Source organism: Pyxicephalus adspersus, chromosome 12, assembly GCF_032062135.1.
Source record: "Pyxicephalus adspersus chromosome 12, UCB_Pads_2.0, whole genome shotgun sequence".
NCBI lineage: Eukaryota > Metazoa > Chordata > Amphibia > Anura > Pyxicephalidae > Pyxicephalus > Pyxicephalus adspersus.
Window position 1 is genome coordinate 24,811,010 of NC_092869.1, and position 20,089 is coordinate 24,831,098.

Here is a 20,089-nt window from a genome sequence, read left to right on the forward strand (position 1 = left end):
CAGTATTGTTTTGCTGTCCACTTCTATTTAGAGATCATTTCATAAACCTAGCTGCATTTAATGAGTACAGTTATTTCAACAACAATTTTTAACTCATCACATTGCGTAATTTATTACCTCCAAACCTTTTGGAAATAGAAAGAGAGACACCTTTCAGCAAAGAATATTTGGTCAATGAACACACCCTGACACACCGCCAATAATTTTATAAACTAATTCACAAAAATTAGTGAAGTTCTACTTTTTTTTACTGTCATTTTCTTTTATTTTAACATTTTCAAAATAACCAATGTGGTAGTGTAAAGCATGGATGAAAAGTTTAGTGTATTATAAATATGCTGTGAAACAGTTCATTAATAGAAATGTCTATCCCAGAGGAAATCAAGGGACATTTAAGGGGGGATAAAGGGGCAAAGGGGTTTATTTTTAAAAAGGGGAAGCATCTCCTCTACAGATTGGTCTAATCCCTTGGACAACCTTCTTTTTTTGCCCAACTAGCCTCGGAAAACAATAGCTGATTTTTATATGAGACTCAGAGTTGGTCTGGACTATGCAAGAATAAACATTTTCCAAATTTTGCAGGTAATTTTGAAAACACTGACTTTTTCCATGGAGCCTATGTCTCCCTTCACCATTTATGTATCGATTTCCACTGCCCTAAATGTGGAGCCCCTCAAGCAGATTGATGTCATGCTCTGTGGCCATGCCACACAATTATTTTGGAAAGTGGTGGCAAGTTATGCTGACAGCTGAATTATGTTTATCTTCAGGATGGCCTCTTAGGTATATGGGCTTCATATTACCAATGGAAGTCGTAGACTCCTTTCTATCACTTACTTATTAAAAAATATTCTGCATAAATGGATATACCTAGATCCTCCTACTCTACATCTATTTAAGGAAAAATGAAAGTATGTTTCCCAAATGGACTGGCATGACTTCCCTGAATAAAGAAACACACACACATTTTTTTGATGTTTGGGAATAATTTATTGACAAATTACCCTCACACATAAAACAAAAGATTGTAAGCTTCTTTGAATTAACATCATAGTATATTTCTAGACCACTACTTCATGATCCTCCAGTAAGGCAGGACACAATTGTTACATCCAGTTGTCACCATCCCTGAGGTGGCGTGACTTTGTATAGTGTCTTCCCCCTGGACTTTGTTGTTCCAATACTGCTTTTAAGTGCCCTGAACTTATGACATTGCGCAGTGTCATTACAGTTTGTCATTTGTTTTCTTGTGCTGTTATGTATTTCTTGCATCATCTTCCAATAAAAAAGAAATATAAAAAAGGGAGAAACATCACTTCAAATAAAAGAAAGTTGCAAGCTATGGTTTTTATAGCTGAAATAAAAGGTCATTTTCAAGTACGTTAATTCTAATTGATACAAATTCATTTTTAGGTAAAAAATCTTTCACTTTGCATATGAAAGGAGTTGTAAATGTAAGAACAGTTTGCCAGAACAGATGCCAGAATCAGTCTACCCTTTTTTGTATAATCAACCTAAAGCCTTAGAAGTTGCACATAAGGACCAGCAATACATGCTTTCTGCTTTGTTTTGAGAGTTTTTAAGGATTTTCTTTGCTTATAATCTTTTGGGACGCAGACTGATCAGACTTTATTTTGTTTGAGATACCTAGGACAAAGGTAGATACTATTTGGTGAAATCTGCTTCAGTGATAGACAATATGAAAAGTTATATCCTCTTCTGTATGAACTTTTTCTATTCTTTCATGTTTTATGTTCTGGATATGTTTTATATTTTTTTACAGTTTACCTAAACAGAAAAGTGGACTTCTAAAACCTTGAGAAAGAATGGCAATAATTTCCATTGTGTTATTTAGTATTTATTAAAAATGTAAGAAAAATCATTGGTGGTTGCTGTAGGAAACAGTTCTGTTTTGGTCCAGATTATATTAGATCTAGTTTTAATAAACTGATTCTTTAAATAAAATCTTCACATTGTATGTGTGATCGTAGACTACATTACATATGTGGAGATCAGCAATAATTTTTTATCCATTAGGGTTTCTTGTGGACACTGTAGCTAGCGTTCCCCCTTGTATCTCCTTCCTACGTGCTTTTATTCCCACAAGCTAGGTTATTGTCTATAACTTGTCATCTCTTTGTCCATAATAAAGAGCTATTAGACCAGCATAGGTGTGTTAACTAATGTATACAGCTAATATTTCTTTGACAGTAGGTAGGTCATTCAGGCCGAAAACCAGTCCTTGTTCTGCATGATAGCAAATGACATAAACCACATATTTTCTTTGTTTTCAGAAACTTGTCTTCTCGTCTTACAATGAAACCAAAGATGCCTTCATCAATGCTTTCCTTGGCTCCTATATGTATAACGGCGCTTACATGTTTTGATTTGACAGTGAGCTGTTCTGTTATTGTAGCGTGCTTGACAAGACCAGAAGCTATCGCTGCCTGTAACTGGTTCCAATACTAATAATGTTATACAAAGAACTAATAGACAACTATTGTTATTTAGCTTTATTCATATTCCAGTTGTAATGACTTTCAACTTTTGCATCTTCCTGGTGTAGGTTTCTAGGTTATCGCTGTGGGTGTGTGAGGATAGCAGTAGCTATAAAATGTCAGCCTGCTGATTAGATTCTAGGTGTGATCTTATCTGTCCTGTATGTGCCACCTGACATAGCTGCACATAAGCACCTGCTAAAAGTTCTCCACCCTTTCACCTTGGCTTATTGTTTCCGGACACGGTGATCTGTTCCAGCATTACTCAGTATCATGGCAGTCACTTTTGATTAAATATTTTATCATAATGCAGAATAAGGGTAAGAAAGTTTTTTTCAGAGGTGTGATTGACACCATAGTATTCCACAGTGTGATAGTTTGCTTAAAGTATAACTCAACCTTTCTGTTTAATTTATTATTTTAAAGAAAACTGGAAGAGTATCCAGTCTAAGAACAAACCTGGAATATATAACAACTCACAAGTTCGTAGATGTGGTGGCTGCATTCGTTTTCATCTTTTTGTAAAAGTTTTTTCTTTTTTTTTTTTTACCAGAGGTCTCTTCCAGGGACATTTTTTTCTGCCCTGAGGGAACAACATTCACTCACCATACTGTATCTAAGGTCACGTTATGTGGTCACGCTAAGACAGGACTGCACTGATGTCCCCTTCCACTTCTTAACACAGAGGGAAGGGTTTTGTAGTCTTCTTTCACTGGGCAGAGTACTTTATTTAAAGAGAACCTGCCAGTTTAAACTTCAAAATTTATGCACAGGAGACACTGACCTTTGTTAGCCACAAAACCCTCTTTTGTACACTCATCTGATCCTGGTTTCACCTACTGCTTGCTAAAAAAAAACAAATTAGAAGGCTTCTGACCACTGCTTCAAGATTTCAGCTGGCCAATCACTGAATCCTGGCTGTCTGCTACACAATCCTGCATGTCCCTGACACTTTAAGGTAGTTAGAATCAGTAGTGGGTCCGAAATTAGTGTGTTTTGAAGATAATTTCTTTAGGTATGGTCCAGAAGTGGTTAAAGTAGATAACGCTTTAAAAAAACTGTTTAGATGTGCAATCAACATTCTCTGGGTTGGAATGACTAGTATTGGTATTATAAAGAACTGTGTGGTGGTGGGGGGGGTCTTACTTGTTTTGTGCAGGTGGGCAGTGAAAAACTTTTTTTTTGTTCTCAATGAAGGTAGCCCCCAATGCTGTTTGGAGGGATGTTCTGTCCTTTTGCTGCGGCAGGGCATGGCAGAGCAAGGTGATCCTACCTTGCTAAATGGTGATAATGTGAACATTTACTATTGAACTAAAACTATTACATGAACATGAACTATTTAACAGGGTAAATTAATTATGCCTGAAGTTAATAAAATACGGCGTAGTACTTTTTGCACCTTTTCAATTTTCAACAGTGCTGTGAGTACCCATAACACATACATTGCTACAGTTACACAAGGTCAGTAGTAACCAGATTTCAGCATCAACAGAATGAACACATTAGCAGAGTTACCAATCATTCCAGGATATAAGTCTTCTCAGATCTTCCCAGATATCTCTGTCTGCCACCATGGATTTCCTTACTATGCACCACAGAAAAATCATATATGTAGCAGATTCATTCTTTGTCATTGTTTAGATTTGTATGTACTTAGAGCCCAAAGCTTTGCCAGGGAAACTATTAGCTTCACACTGTCTAAATTTTAAACATTTACATAATAAACTAAATACACAGACTGTTGGAATGGTAGAGTTTTGTGCTTTAAAGAAGTGTGGGGATGGATATGTCAATAGAAAGGTTGCAGAGCCTGTTTTTATTATCATACATTGATCGCTGGGCTTCCCTGTGTATTCTTAGCTGCAGGAAACCCTGATGAGTCGAGAGAGGGATCTGGATACTCTGAAGTTGGATGCCGAACTGCTGGAACAAGCCACGCAGGCCAGGATCGCTGAGAAAACTGCAGGTAACTCAAAGCCTTTACGTGGATGAGACATGCGGTTGCACAAGTGACGTGGCTCAGTTAATGCAAGCTTTATTTGCTCAGGGAGGAGAAGGAATGACTTTTCTTTCCTGAACTTTTTGTTTGGCAGTTTGGAAGTGGTTGTATGGCTCTGCGCTGAAGATCCTGGTACTGGTATTAGTGAGGACTCTACCTTCATTCAGACTGATTTGGGCATTAAGCGTCTTGTTAGCACCATGTCAATCCAATCACAAAGAGCTTGTTTGTTTAGCTGGTAGGTCTTGAACAAACAGAGCAGCAAAGAGGAGGGAGAGCAAAGAAATAGCAGCTTGTATTGTGCACCAAGGTTCTTACACATCACATTCTGACTCCATACCTTTAAGATGACACTCCAACGAGGGAAAAAACATAATGTGCGCAGTCTCACTGAAAATTCTTTATATGTGTAGCCAGTGCTTGGCTCTATTAACTCCCCTAAAGCTATATTCCTTCACTTTTTTTCCAATCTCTGGTCTTGCAATTATTTATGCAATGCTTCATCCCAATACACAACTGAACTATGCTTGACCTTTGTGTGTTGTCTCAACACCAGTCCCACCTAATGACAAAGCATGTTATATGACACTATCATAGCTGGAGATAGAAGATTGTTTAATTCATCCCTGATATACCTGTTCTTTACTATATCAACAGTCAGCACAGACACTCCCACTGTCAGCTGGGTTTAAAATCTCATTCCATTATGCTATGGAATGATGATATGATCCGGCAGGTCCTTTATTGCAGAAGGGACAGGCGATGTCCCATCTGATGTACAAAAACCTTATCCGCCTCCAGCTGTAGGGATGGTCGGCATGGGCATGCGCAGCTTAGCAGAAGACAGCCATCAGGTGCTGAAGGTTCACAGTTCCTCATTGTAGCAACCTCCAAAATGTTGCTTATATAGATAAAACCCAAGACTATTTAGAAATGTGTTAGAAAATTCCTATTGGTTATTAATGCAGCCCGCCATAATGGCCCATTAAAAATGTTTAATTTATTTAATGTATGTTTAAATGTATTTTCAGTCACTGATTGTCAACCCACCCTCCCCTCCATCAGATTTCCCTACGGTACATCTCCACCCTATTCTTTGGATATGAGGTGTTCTATAGTCCGAACACACGTGCCCTACTACAACTCTGCTTATCAGTATACTGTATACAGAAAGTGAATGTTGTCACCCTACGGAAGTCTGTTACTGGCAGATTTCCATGTGAAAACAAAAGGAACCCCCAATGCATTCACTACATCTAATGACTGAAAAGGTATGAGCTATATAATTTAAGCAATATTTTACATTTTCAATATTTATTTTACTGAAGTCACTTCAACATGCAGACCTTTTTTAGAACACTACACAATCATTTTTCATTAATTGACAATATAAAGAAATATATTACATGTTACTTCTGTGTGTTATTAATCACATCCATGCTTTAGGCCTCAAAGACTCCACGTCGTAAGGTAACAGAGTAGCACTGACCCGAAAACAGCACATAGATTCATCACTTTCCACGTGTTCTTTTTTTCCAAGACGCAAGAAAATCTTAAAAAAACAATCAGACAGAAATCAGCAAGCAGCATCTATTCATTTTCTTCTATAAATTGATTTTAATCCACAGATTAGAACTTCCTAAAACATCTGGCTTGATGAGAACTTTACATAGAGGTTCTGTGTGTTGGGCTGAGGCCGGTACACGCAGAGAAATGAGATCATTTTACATTCATCCCATCACTGCACACAGACTAACATAGAGACAAGTGCAGACCTGCGGGGCCGATGTCTGCTGTGGTACAAAATATGAGTCATGAGTTTGTGATATTTAGAACCATTACTTGATTTTGCTGCCTGGAGTCCAGGCAGAAGTAGAAGTCACACAATATTGAAGCTCTGTATTTATTAGAACATCATTATATTAAAATGCAATCTGTGTGTTTGGTGTAATCCTCTAGCAGTCACGTAAAAAGCAGAGATCAGAATGGGAGAGGTAAGGGCAGGACAGGGGTCAGTCAGTTGTGCTATAGTCCTTAAGCCGCGTACACACGTGCAATTTTTGTCGTTGGAAAGGATCTTTCACGATCCTTTCCAACGACAAAGGACTGCACGATGCATGAACGGTGCTGTACATACAGCACCGTTCATGCTCTATGGAGAGGGGAGGGGGAGAGCGACGGAGCGGCACCCTGCTGCGCGCTCTCCCCCTTCCCTTTCATTAGGATCGGTTGTCGTCCATCGTCCGTGGATCCGCCAGGACGGTCGTTCGGACGATGGACGACACCGACTGTACACGCGGCAGATTTTCGCCCCTGATATCTGGCCGATGCCGATTATCGGGCGATAAAAATCTGACGTGTGTACGCAGCTTTACACACTAAAGAGACTTTCTAAAAGAAGAAGAGAGCAGAGTGTCATAGAGATGGGCTTATCAGCCTGAAACTTTGACAATTTTGGTATTCTTCCCTGCCAAGCCAGACTTTGCTGTATAGCAGAACTGGATGGACAGATATAGAAATCCCTTGGCCAGTAAAAGTCTTTCACACACACGCATTGCTATTCTCTGCATTCATTCAAGTTCCAGGACATTCATTCAAGTTCCAGGACAGAATTTTTGTGAACTGGCAGAGAAACTTATTTTTTGCTTTTTTTTTTAAGCTGAGTGGGAAGAATTTGTAGGCAGGTGGTAGCCCTTGTATAGTGACCCAACTCTGGGTGCTGAGTGGTGCGCACCGGTAAAAGGGGCTGGGGGGAACCCTGCATAGAATATTCCAGCTTACCAGTTCATTATGTGGTGGTCCCATTAATTTTCTTTTCTCAGACTTTTTTCTCTTTATATTCGCCTGGAAATTTTGTCTGTCCCAGGGTAACAATGCTTACTTACTATACTGTATTTATAGAGATGTATTGCTGTCATTCTAAAGCAGGAAGTGTTTTAGGATAGAATGCCCACCTTTTCATATGAACTGGAAAACCTTCCCCTCTCCTCATCTACATAACATGAAGGGAGGTGTTTGCAGGGAATATTGCTAACGGGTATCAGTCAGCACAGCAAAGAGCGCAGGAAGTTATCAGTGCACAGTAATTCTGGCAGATCAACAGTTCATTTTTCACTAATCAGACAGAAGTATTAAAATGCATTTAATTATAATTTTAACAAACGAAAAAGGAGCAAAAAAGAGAAGTTCATTGTTAGGTTTTGCATATGTTTTAAAGGAAGTTAGCAAGAAACAATGTAAACCCGCTACACACCCGCAATGTTCTTTTACCACCATCCATCATTAATGGATAGCTCATATGTTTGACCATTTGGTGCCAATGCTTTGTTAAAGAACTATTTACCAACGTATTTATTTTTGATATATGTAAAATGTGCTGTAGAATTTGCAGTGATATTACCGGTTTCCTAATTAGGAAGAATGGCTAACAAAAAACAAAACTTCACTTGCTACAAAACCAGGTAGAGCTTATTCCTGCCTGAGGCAGAAGATGCTCTAACAGACTGTTCTGTACTGTGTCAATAGTATAGCTACAATCAGAAATTGGACAATCGTCTCATGTTGTTTGTCCCACATTACTGAACCTCTGGACATTCTACTTCTGCGTGGTGAACACCCTCCTTATATATTTTCAGAATTGTTTATTATTGTTTTTATATAGCCCTGACACCTTCCACAGTGCATTACATAGTTCATAGTCATGTCATGATGTTTGTCTCTGAGGAGCTCGCAATCTAATGCCCATGCTGTAGTCATATTTGATTAACATGGATAAAGGCTAACATGGGGAGAAGCCGAATAACCTATTGGATTGGTTTAGGGATGTGGAAGGAGAAAACATGAGGAGAATGTACAGACTCCTGGCGGAGATTGGAACCTGGCATACAGGTGCTGTAAGGCCAGAGTTCTAGTCCCTGTGCTACCTTGCATTCTGTATTTCTAAAGCTCCCAACAAGGTAAATGTAAGAAAAAAAAAATAAATCAAATGTAGTCAATATTTACATGGATACAGTATGTATACATTTAGGATAGACATAAGCATAAGAGCACAGTTGATTGGAGAAGCAGACAACTTTTTTGCTATATGAGGCCTTTATGAAATTTGGTCAAAATTCTGCACTAAATACTTGGGGATGGCCAGGGATTATGGGCATGGTACAAGAGATGCTAGATCACTAATAATGGAAACAGTTGTTAGTGTGTGTCTATACATCTTTTTAGAAGAAAAACAAACCCTGCTTGTTTATGGACGGAACCCACATTGCCAGGACAACGAACAAGTGGGGCAAAAACAGCAGTAAAAACCTGACAGGGGTTTCCATTCCACCCATTCTATTAAAAACTTAAAAAAGCCATATAACTGTTCAGTAAAGTATTGCAAAAACGTTAAAGGAAAAGCACACTTTATAATAATGCACATTAGTTTGTTGGTATGTCTTGGTGGCATTTGTCCTATATGGCACCCCAAAACATGAAAAGCAGAGCTAAACCCTGCTTTGCACACCTGTTCCTGTTCCAGTCTCAGTGTGCCACCATCTTTTCCCATTCCGATCTTTGCCAATCTTTATTGGCCGGGCTGTGATGACGTAACTGGACCTACGAGGAAGTTCATTCAGTATTTTTGTCAGCTCCACAAAGCGATCAGGCAGGTATGGGTGTTTGTTGCAGAAGGGATATCTATTTGTGCCTATCTGTAATAAAACCCTGCCTGATCTCAAATTTTTAAATTGTAATTCTAGTCTCACTTTAGTACAATGGGCTTGTGCTGCATTCTTAAAACGTGGTCAAGTATAGTTTTATTTGCACTGCATTGCAATTTAAATGAGTAGGCTGTCTTATCATAAGACTTAATAAATTAATCTATAATATTTATAATTCACATTTATTAATTTGACAAATGTGAATCTGAGCCTGTTAATGTTTCTGTTGCTTTACATTTTTTTTAACAGCAGTTATATCCTGTTTGCCAGCTAAACTTTGGCAACTTCCTTGTCTCTACTTTGCATAGTTAATGTTATTTGGCTTGTAGTTTGTGGTTTATTATACAATTTTTCCTTTTTTTTTTTAATTTGAACAGAACCTCCTTAAATCTATAAGTTTCATCTGACAATTTTTAGTCCAATGAATAATGTTGAGAAAGAAGTGTAACAGCCACAAAACCATTGTGAAATAAGCCTGAAGTGTTGTAGCATTGTAGTGCCAACTCCCTGCCGGCATTTGTACAGGTGCGTCAAGAAGCCAGCCCATTGCCCCAACTGCAAATCCCAGCTAAACTGGTGCTGTATCTGCCGGAGTTCACTGTGTGCTTTTGGAGCCTAACTGTAAATAATGGCTAACCTTTACTTCAAGCTAGCTCCATGCACTGACAGGTCTCGCAGTCAAAAATAAGCTTTATTTGGCAGGATATATGAGTAGTAGCCCTGTTTTTTACTGGATTTTATTAGTTTGTAAACACTATGAACACATAAACACACATACAATAAACACATCTTTTCCGAACTATTGGGATTGGAACAGGGAGGGTCGAGAGAAGGATAAGGAATGGTAAGAAGGTGGAAGAACAGACAGAAGATGAATAAACATATTAGTGTCGGAGGAATACCGACCATAAATATCACATGGTACTCCGTGCAAGCAGCTAAATATGCAGTCCAAATATATATGTGTTTACTGCTGAACCTGCCAGAGGAATTTTGGCTGATTAATATAACTGATTATTACTTCTGTTTCCTTATTAAATTTCCTGAACACTAGACACAGGCCAATTTACTTCTTTCATTGGTTAGTCGGAAGGTTAGAGAGATGTGACTTAAAGTAGATCTATGGGCAAAATAAAAAATGACCTATATATGAAGCATAACACAGCGATTTTTGTTTTTCCCAGAGCAACAGTTTTATTACCTGCTGATCCTGTCAGTTGATGCGCTTTTTTCCCCCCCAATTTCCAGTAATAGGATGATCACGCCATTCATTCTGCAATGAAATCTGACAATATTTGTGACTTGATCAACGGGTGTTTTTTTTTTTTTTTTTTTGTACTTATCATGCAAGATAAAACAAAACACCTTTATTGGTATATTTAATAGACAGATATGAAATAACTGAAAGAAGTTAATCGTTAGGATTTACATACATTGGAACATTTCTTGTTTTTTATTGTAATACTATGTGCACCATACAACCTAATATAGTAAAATTCAACACTTTGTTTTTAATCTGTTTTACCTTTGTGTACATGTGACAATGCTCAATAAACCACACATGACTATATGTATTTGTATATGTACATTTACATGATCTGTATCTCACATAAATGTGCCTAATATTCTAATTGAATGCACTTTTTAATCCAATATGCAAATTTAGGAGAGGTGTATATTAAATAATGTGTATATTATACTGCAATATATAAAACAGTGTTTCTTAACCAGGGCTGCTCCAGAGGTTGCTAACGGTTCCTTGAGCAATGAACAGTTGGTACCCCTTAGGTCACCACTAACACCAATGATCTTGGCAGATCTGTAAGGGTGATTTCCTTCCAAATATTCAGCAATGTAAGAGACATTTTTCCTACTGCCCACCATACTAATGTACTGTGAGCTGTGGATAAAGCAATTACAGCCGTGGTTCCCGTTTGAAAAAGACTGATATAAACATTGTGTGTTAGAACGTTTTGAAAAATGCTGCCATCTCACACCAAAATGCAGCATTTTCTGTGCAACAGCATAGGTGTGACCTAGCCACATCAAAATAAATGTACTTTTATTGCACATTTATCTTCTGGGAGGAGGAAGAATGCAGCTTCAAACTTTTTGTTTTTTAAATAATAATAGATATTGCAAAATAGAGAATAAAAAAGTATGTAATTGAAAAAATACTTTGCAAAAAGTTTGACTATGAAGAATTACAATATACATGGTTATTTGACCACTAGGTGGCACTGTTCTATTTCAATTATGGATAATATTTATTTGCATTCAACACCCAAGCTTTATGACAGCATAAGTTATAGACTCAGATTTTACTAAATGCAATGGAACTCTCCTGCCAACTTGTGTAAACTAGTGATTGGGCGAATTTTGCTAAGCTGCTAGTGGATATGAGATGGGCATCGGACCCTTCATATGCTTATAGTGTCCTTAGAAGTGTATCGTACCTACTAAACCGACCAAATTAGTGGCAAGCATTTTTAGGAGAACTTGCAGGTTGAGAAAATTGAGAGAAGAGTTGAAGCTACATCTATTGCTTAAGCACCAAGACTAAACTAAAAAATGTTATTCTACCCTAGCTAAGGAATGTCACAACATCCTTGTATTTTTTAATATTATGATTACGTTGGTATTCTAAAATTGGAGAGACACCTAAAGTAGATGTAATGGCTCATGGGCAAAGTTATACATTACAAAGGTAGTGATGTCTGCGCTTCCAATATGCCCATGTTACAGGTAGAGGGTGATAATGCTACTGGGATTGCAACAACAGTTTTCTAGCGTTGTTATTCTTCTATCCTAAAATTGATGTAAAATGCCGAAAACTGGTAATATTAACAGGTTATAAGTAATTACATTGCAAAAATGATTCATTTAACTAGTTTATTGATTCCGTAAGAAATAGGGGACATTGCATACTGAAAACAGGCTTTACCCCAGCAGAGGAAAAAACTATTTACTTGGGTATACACCTTGAAGGAAACTTGTAATGTCACAAAGTATATAGGATACACATCATACTCTTGAATTGCCTGCTTTGCGCCCTCACTGCACTGTACGGTGGAGGGCAGGGAGGAGTGTGCCTGTTTGTCCTGTGGCCAAAAGATCAGATTTATTAGAGGGCTCCAGCAGCACCTTGGGAGTGCACAGGCACACTGAAGGTAGGCGCTGGAATCTGAAGGTGCTTGTTAAATAGAGTACTATTATTTTCATTTAATTGCAAAAATTACAGCTTTTTAAACCAAAAATGCTTGCCTAAAGTTGCTTTTGTGTAGTGCTGGCCAAATTTTGCTCATGGGATAGATAGGGACTTCTGACTATACCTGCAACCTTTGTAGTATATTCTAAACATCTAAAGTATAACATCATTAGTAGTTTTTTAAATCATTGCCCCAAAATAAAAATTGTTTGGCCAATTTACATGTATAGGCGGCCTTAAATCTGACCCCCAATGTCATCCATAAAGGTGACTCCTGTGATGGCTGCATGTAATAATAAGCAAAATTGGTCAAACATAATAATACTTTTATTGGTAATTGTAGAAATGATGTAGTAGGTGGTCAGAGAGTGGGTTCATGTTTCAATAAACATAAAGAGATTATAGCCCTTAAATCAATACTCTCATTACTGACTGCTGGGATCCAAGGGTGTGCACAGAACATTCAAATTGTTTTATAGTCTCCTCTTTTTTATTTGGTTCTGCTTTATTTGAAGGGAAAGATATCGACTTATATCAGAGGAATATTTTAGGTTTAGGATGGATATCTTTTGGAAAACAATGTGGTAACAATACCTCTGCAGGCTTCTTATTGGTTACAATATTCTGAATGACACAAAGTCAGTGTGGCATTTGGTAATGGTCTTTTGGCACATAAGAGCTGACTGTCAGTACTTTTCACTTCTATTTCTACTATATATGGTTGTATTCCCAATAAACAATTAAAATAAAACTCCCCTAAGCTTTGTATTTATTATAAACAATGATAAAGTTCTCAGTTTTTCACCCTTAATTTCCATTTTGCATCTCTGACGATTTTTCTATCCCACTTTAATGCTGCACAGTCCCGTTCATTGTGTTCATTCTCTAGTTTCTATTCTTCCCCCTACTCTCTGCTTTCCCTTATTTTTCTTCCTCCCGCTCAGGATTCTGCCTGGGATTAACCCCATAAGGATGAGGTAGGAAGATTATGAGCCACACGAGAAGCTCTTTGGAATATTAATCAGATTAGAGCATTTAATTCTGTTTGACTTTTGCAGACACATTTCTTATTAACCTTCTCTACAAAGCCATCTTTCACTGATCTGAAAGAATAGATAAAAACCTGTTTCTCTTGTCATTAAAAAGTCTGGCTACATAATTTGCTTCTCCCATGCTTAATTCAATTATTCGTTGCATGGTGTGGTCTCAAACATTTTGTCAGTTTTTGTTTATTCTGTGGAGGTTAATTTATCCTGCCTTTGTACTAATATGTGTTGTTTTGGAACAATGATGATATAAAAATAAAATAAAAACACACATACAAAATATTCACATTTTTCCTTCTCTTCTTCTTCACAAGCAAGGAAAAGGATCCGACATTGAAATGTACACTTCACATACCTCATTGGTGAATATGGTAATGTTACCAGATGACCTTAAGCTGGGGAAAGGGACTGTTGTATCTGTTAATCACTAAAATCAATGCCCTAATGAGGTGATTGTCTACAAAGGGTTACTTCTTATACTAAGAAGTAATAATTACCTGTGTAGCCCTGACATTATTATTCTGTCAAGCAAAAATAATTTTCTGATCAGTAATTAATCCCAAAACAGTGCACTCACATGTAGAATTTGGTCACTTTGCTCAGATAGTGGTTGAAGTTCCAATCAGATTTGATTGTTCATGCACACAATATGACTTGCATACATTGACCACTATGGGCCTGATTTATTAAAGCTCTCCAACACTGGAGAGGATGCACTTTCATCAGTAAATCTGGGTGATCCAGCAAACCTGGAATAGATTTTTTCAAAAGCATTTGCTATCAAAGCCTTGGGAAGCTTTCATAAATCAGGCCAGTGCCTCAACACTTCCAATCCATCCAAATCCGACCAGAAGCCCAATAATCAGTTACCTATAATCAGTTGTCCTCTAATTTACCTTTATAAGATGGCAAAATTTTCTGGTGTCTCGCTGTAAAGAAAATTGAAGATTTTCTTCTGAAGAAAATTGAATGTTTCTTCTTGTTAGAGACTACACAGGCAATTGTTTTCAGTTGGACATTTACTTTTGGGTAGACTTGCATTGAGGTAAGAAGAGCATCAAAGTATCAAAGAACAAGCAGCCAACACTTCCCTCACAAGGATCTGTGTCCTTCTGCCTAATATTGAGATTATTCACTCTCCACAGAAGATACAGTTAGGTCCATTAATAGTTGGACAGAGACACCTTTTTTCTAATTTTGGTTCTGTACAATACCACAATTAATGAACTGCAGACTTTCAGCTTTAATTCAGTGGGTTGAACAAAAAGATTGTGTAAAAATGTGAGGAACTAAAGCCTTTTTTTATGGACCTAACTGTATATTCTATCATAAAGTATGAAATGTAAATTCTACTTAGTGCGCAGGAAGAATGTCTAAACATAAAGTATTACTCTATCCTTGTGAACTTCAGTATGTTATTTGTGATTGTTGGCTTGATAACTATAATCAGTTTGTTCATCTGCCTGGCTCTTGCCCTGTCCAATGTATATATGCATTGTTGCAAAAAAAAAAAAGTCATTTTTTAGCTAACTTCAATGCAAACTAAATACTAAATAGATGTTGCTTCCATTTAGATCATGAAAAACTGAAGTTGTATTTCAAACAGGCTGCACTATGTTGGTATCACGCTGGAATTTTGAGCGGGTGCTTTAACGCAATGTATATTGATCTTGATATCCAGTGGCCCGACCAGCTCCCTGCACAGTCACAACTACTGTGCTCCAATCAACAACTCTCAAGCTATCTAAGCAGCTTTGTTGATTGGTGCAATGTGCAGGGAGTGTGGCGGACCACTGAAAGTTTAAATTGTAAACGCATTGGTCTGGATATCCAGCAAGCTGCTGGCACAGGGCGGTTTGGTATGGTGAAAATAATATAAACCAACACATACTTTTTTTCAATCCAACCTGACTGCATCCCCTATGAAAATATAAAAGTTGAAATAGGCTGTAATGGTTTTGGGATAAGAACATGACTGGAATACATTTTTCTATATATGTGGAGCTCTGCTTAAAGCACAATAATAGTAAAGAAAAAAAAAGCAAAAGAAAACAAACCCATAGCTTGTATGTACAGGACATCAGCTGGGTAAGTACACGTGCAGCTAGTTTACACATTCTCTTCCTGCCGTGTCCCTACCCCACTTACAACATTTGCTTTCTACTTACATCATATAACAATTAGGTCCCTAAACAAAGTCGTAGTATTTGCCAAAAAAATAAATAAATGTTCAGCAGTGTCTCATTTGACTAAGAATTACCAGATATTTGATAAGCTTGTTTAAAAATGGAAGTATCCAAATAAAACGGTAAACATCTTCTCTTCCACATCAACGAAGGAAGGATTTTCCTCTATGGCTTACACAGCGGGTGATAATATTTGTGAATGTAATGTAACTGCTCTGAACCTTCACTGTGCAAATATTGAAATCTACTGCAAGTCAAAGAAAGGAAAAGAAATCTCGGATGATGAACTTTCTATTTGCATCATTCTAATTAGCTCCATTTTGTTGACGATGTACTAGCTTGTGTGCAGTGTGTTAATGAGGCACAACTCTAACCAGAATGTTATTCTTCTAATGGTGGCATTGTCAGCCCCTACTAGGTTATCCAGAGGAACATATGGAAATTGCACTCCAGAGAGGGGGACAAGGAAGTTCAGCTCACAGCTGATGCCTGGCTGTCACAGCAGGCCTAGGGATGAAGGGAAATTTCCTCATCAGGGTCACAGACCACAAAAATAAGATTGATGGGAGGGGATCAAACTATTTGCAACTGTATCCAAATAAAGAAAAACGTTGATTGAAAATTCTACTTTAACAGCTTAAGGTTTAATAATAAAACTTTGCAATGACCAAAGTTATTGAAGTTGATCTAGTCGCCAGTCGTTCTGCTGTCTGGTGACCCACGAGGTGTCCTGCTTCCAAGACCAAGCAAAATATGCAGACACAAGTGGGCCTGAATAGAAAAGGTGAAGATTTATATTTTACAAACAACATCTAGAAATGCTAAGTGAGCCCAAGAGTACCTTGAAATACTTACATATACCTTGTATTCCCTATCAAAAATAGCAGTGCACTTTCTGTGCCAAGACACTTCAGTGATACAGTTTTATATGTGTATATCTGCAATGCAAATGTAAAGCATTTGTGCCGTTGACTGCTATTGTTATGGGGTTTGTATGTTTGTGATAGCACTACTTACTGTTCCTGCTGGAGAGAAAGCTTACAGTAGAAAGATCAACCTAATTCATTACCCCAGTTTTCAGACGTCAGGTTGGCAGCTCTAACATTTTGAAAGCAAAGCCCATATGGCTGCCTCCAAGCAGTTACGAGGGGGTGCTGAGAAGTTGCTGGCTTTGCCCCTTTCCAGATAAAATACAAAAATGAGTGTGGGGGCATATGACAGCCTAATATATTAGTATGTAACTGCAAATATCCGGTTTTTGCAATTCCTAAAACTGTTTTTTATTTTACGAGAAGCTGTGATGGCAGAGGCACAAGCAAGTTTCATGTCGTTGGAGTTACGGGCCGTCATGAAGTTTTTGTTTCTCCAGGGAAAGTCAGCAAAGGTCATTCACATTGAGATGTCACAAACACTGGGAGAGAAGTGTCCTTCCTACAGCACTGTCAAAACCTGGATATATCATTTCAAGACTGGGATTTTCACAGTTGAAGATGAGCCCCGCAGTGGGCGCCCCCAACCTCAACTGACCAGGAAACCTGATTATTGCTGATTATTGAGAACCGGTGAATATCCTCAAAAAAGATAGTCCAGATACTTGACATCTAGCGTGTTGTGTTTTTTATCACCAGTATCCTAGACATGCGCAAGCTTTTAGCGAAGTGGGTGCCAAAATGTTTGAGCAGTGATCAGAAGAAGGAACGAGTTGAAGCATCCAAAGCTGTTTTGGCTCATTTTAAAGCTGCGCAGGACTTTTTGGCTAGGTTAGTGACTGAGGATGAAACCTGGCTCCACATCCATGATCCTGAAACCAAGAAACAGTCACAGGAATGGTGCCATAGTGGGTCCCCACGGCCGTAAAAGTTCCGAACCCAGAAATCGGCTAAAAAGGTCATGGCCTCCATTTTCTGAGACAAAGACTGTATTCTGTTGGTGAACTACCTACCTCAGTGCTCTAGTATTACTGGACAGTATTATGCTAACCTCCTGGTCCAGCTGAAGGAGGCAAATAAGACGAAAGCCGTGGAAAGTTAACGAAAGGGATCCTTTTTTTTTGCAGGGCAATGCATCTGCGCACACGTCCAACGTTGTGGCTGCCAAATTGAACACCCCCTACTCACCTGGCCTGGCACCTTTGGACTATTATCTGTTCCCGAATTTATAGAAACACCTGAAAGGGCAACGTTTTGAGGACTTTTCTGACGTCAAAGATGCTGCTGAGAGCTGGTTTGCAGGCCAACCAAGGACTTTTATTTCAACGGTCTAAAAAAGCTGCAACTATGCTGTACCAAGTGCATCAGTCTCAGAGGTGAATATGTTAAATAAATTTGTTATTTCATAACTCTGGCTCTCTTCTTTCTGGGCAAAGCCAGGAACTTCTCAGCACCCCCTTGTACACAGTACATAACAAGGCACAGAATACAGGGAGACCACATGTATTACTAGTGACTAGTCATTGGCCTCATTTAGTAATTTTTGGTCACAGTTTAAGGTTGATCAACCAGGTAAGGTTTTGAGCAAACCCGCCTGTAGTAAGTTGAGGTCTGGGATATCATCCAGAGGTACAGGGTATTGTAGCTGATCAAAAATTTTGAATCTGATCTGAATTCTTTAGAATCAGTTTACCATCAGAAATTACTCCAGTGATAAAATGGTTGATCAGATCTCTTGAACCAAGATGAGTATGAGAAGATTTTTATATGTATGTATAGGCTTTCCTTAATTGTTCTTCTGTCAGCTGTAGAGCATGTCCACTGTTCATTCCCTTCTGTTCCTTTCTAGCACTTGTGGAGGAAGTATACTGTGCTCAGCGTGAGCGGGATGAGGCTGTTATGGCTAGACTAAGATTGGCAAATGAAGAACGAGATGAGGCCTTGCTTCGTGTGCAACAGCTTCAGTTGGTTCTCCGACAGTAAGTTTCATCCTCAGTAAATCTTGAATTTACACATATTTTGCAAATATTCCCCAGCAACCAAAGTGGACAGTACAAAAAAAAAAATCTGAAACATAAGTGTAGAAATGAATCAATTGACAGTAGATTTACCTGGAGCCCTTGATTTACAAAAGAACCAAAACAGACCAGAAGACTCACTAAAGGCTGAAGAACCCACAAGTCCTAGGCCCATATTATATGATTCAAACATTAAACTATTATGTTGTGAAATGTGTTGTAAATATTGAATATAATTAAAAATGTTCTTAGTTTATAACTATGAAAAAACATAATTAGAAGGGGCAACAAAATATTAAGGTTTGTGATATTTACAATAAATGGTTTATCTTTAAAAAAAAATTGATGTTGATATGGTAAAAATTAATTTGCCTTTATGTCAATTTACATCTTTAGCTTTAAGAAGAGTTAGCTTACCTTGTAAGCTGTTTCAGTCCATATCATGTATATCATATAAATCCTTACAAATACATTTTGGTTTGCTTCCAAATATATTATTGTTAATAAGTGTTTTGTTATATCTGCCACAAAAAGCTTTTGATCCTGCTAGAGATCCAATATTTTAATAACAACCCGTAGTCGGATGACCACCCAGTGTCAGTGACAAGCCGTAGAAAAACCTTAAAATAGCCCATTCCCAATCTCTCTAGTTGTTTTAAAGTATTCAAAAAGTTATGCCTCTCAAATATCCTAAGGTATACTCTAAAGTCAGGTTTAGTCAGTTTGTAACAGCTAAGGAACACCTGCTGGTTGTTTACATCAGAGGGTTGGCAGTATGCGAAAATTCTGTTAAAAAAAAAAAAGTACAGTGCACATGTTGTGAGCTTGTTTTCTTTACAGTGCTTACAAGTACAGAGATGATTGACAGTTGACAGTGCTTTTATCTCTTGTTTAGAATATGCAAATATATTAGTGTGCATGATCTGGAACCAGTTTGGACTGTGGTAAAAGACTGTAGCACCCTAGGGAACCCCATACAAACACAAGAAAGCACACAAACTTGCAGACAGTGTGCTATTAAGATGCAAACTCTGGACAAGTGTACTCATTTATTAGATGATATTATGCCTAACTATATACTATTTAGGAAGAATACCTAAACAATTACCAAAATCTGTTGCTATCATGGTGTTTGGACACAACACAGCATAGAAAATCTGTAAGTTGTCAAATACAATGGTTTTAGACTAGTCAGTTTTTTGGTAAGGCAATGCCATGAACAGTGATAATTTTGCAAATCATAATAGAAACAAATTGATGGTCATTGTGTGGATAAAATGACCCAAAACAATTGTGCAGCAAAACTATACTCATTCACAGTCATTGGCTTATTAGGAATTAAAGCCAAAGTATCAGAACAGGCAGCCCTGCAACTAGCATTTTCAGAAGTGAAGTATGTAACTGCAGTCTTTTTATTTCCTTTGACTGGTTTCTTTAAACTCAACTGACAATAGTAAGCTAAAATCCTATCAGTATATATGTGTTATAATTGACGCTAAGAAATG

At 37.8% G+C, this 20,089-nt stretch overlaps 1 protein-coding gene across 4 annotated transcripts in view; it reads left to right on the forward strand.

Moving 5' to 3' along the window:
• The window catches only part of MIPOL1 (mirror-image polydactyly 1), a 213,822-nt gene that overhangs the window by 75,060 nt on the left and 118,673 nt on the right, over nucleotides 1-20,089 (forward strand). For all 4 annotated transcript variants that reach the window (XM_072427689.1, XM_072427692.1, XM_072427691.1 and 1 more), the window contains 2 exons: nucleotides 4,359-4,464; nucleotides 18,416-18,545. In XM_072427689.1, the coding sequence (XP_072283790.1) occupies nucleotides 4,359-4,464; nucleotides 18,416-18,545 (236 nt within the window). The remainder of the gene's footprint in view (nucleotides 1-4,358; nucleotides 4,465-18,415; nucleotides 18,546-20,089) is intronic.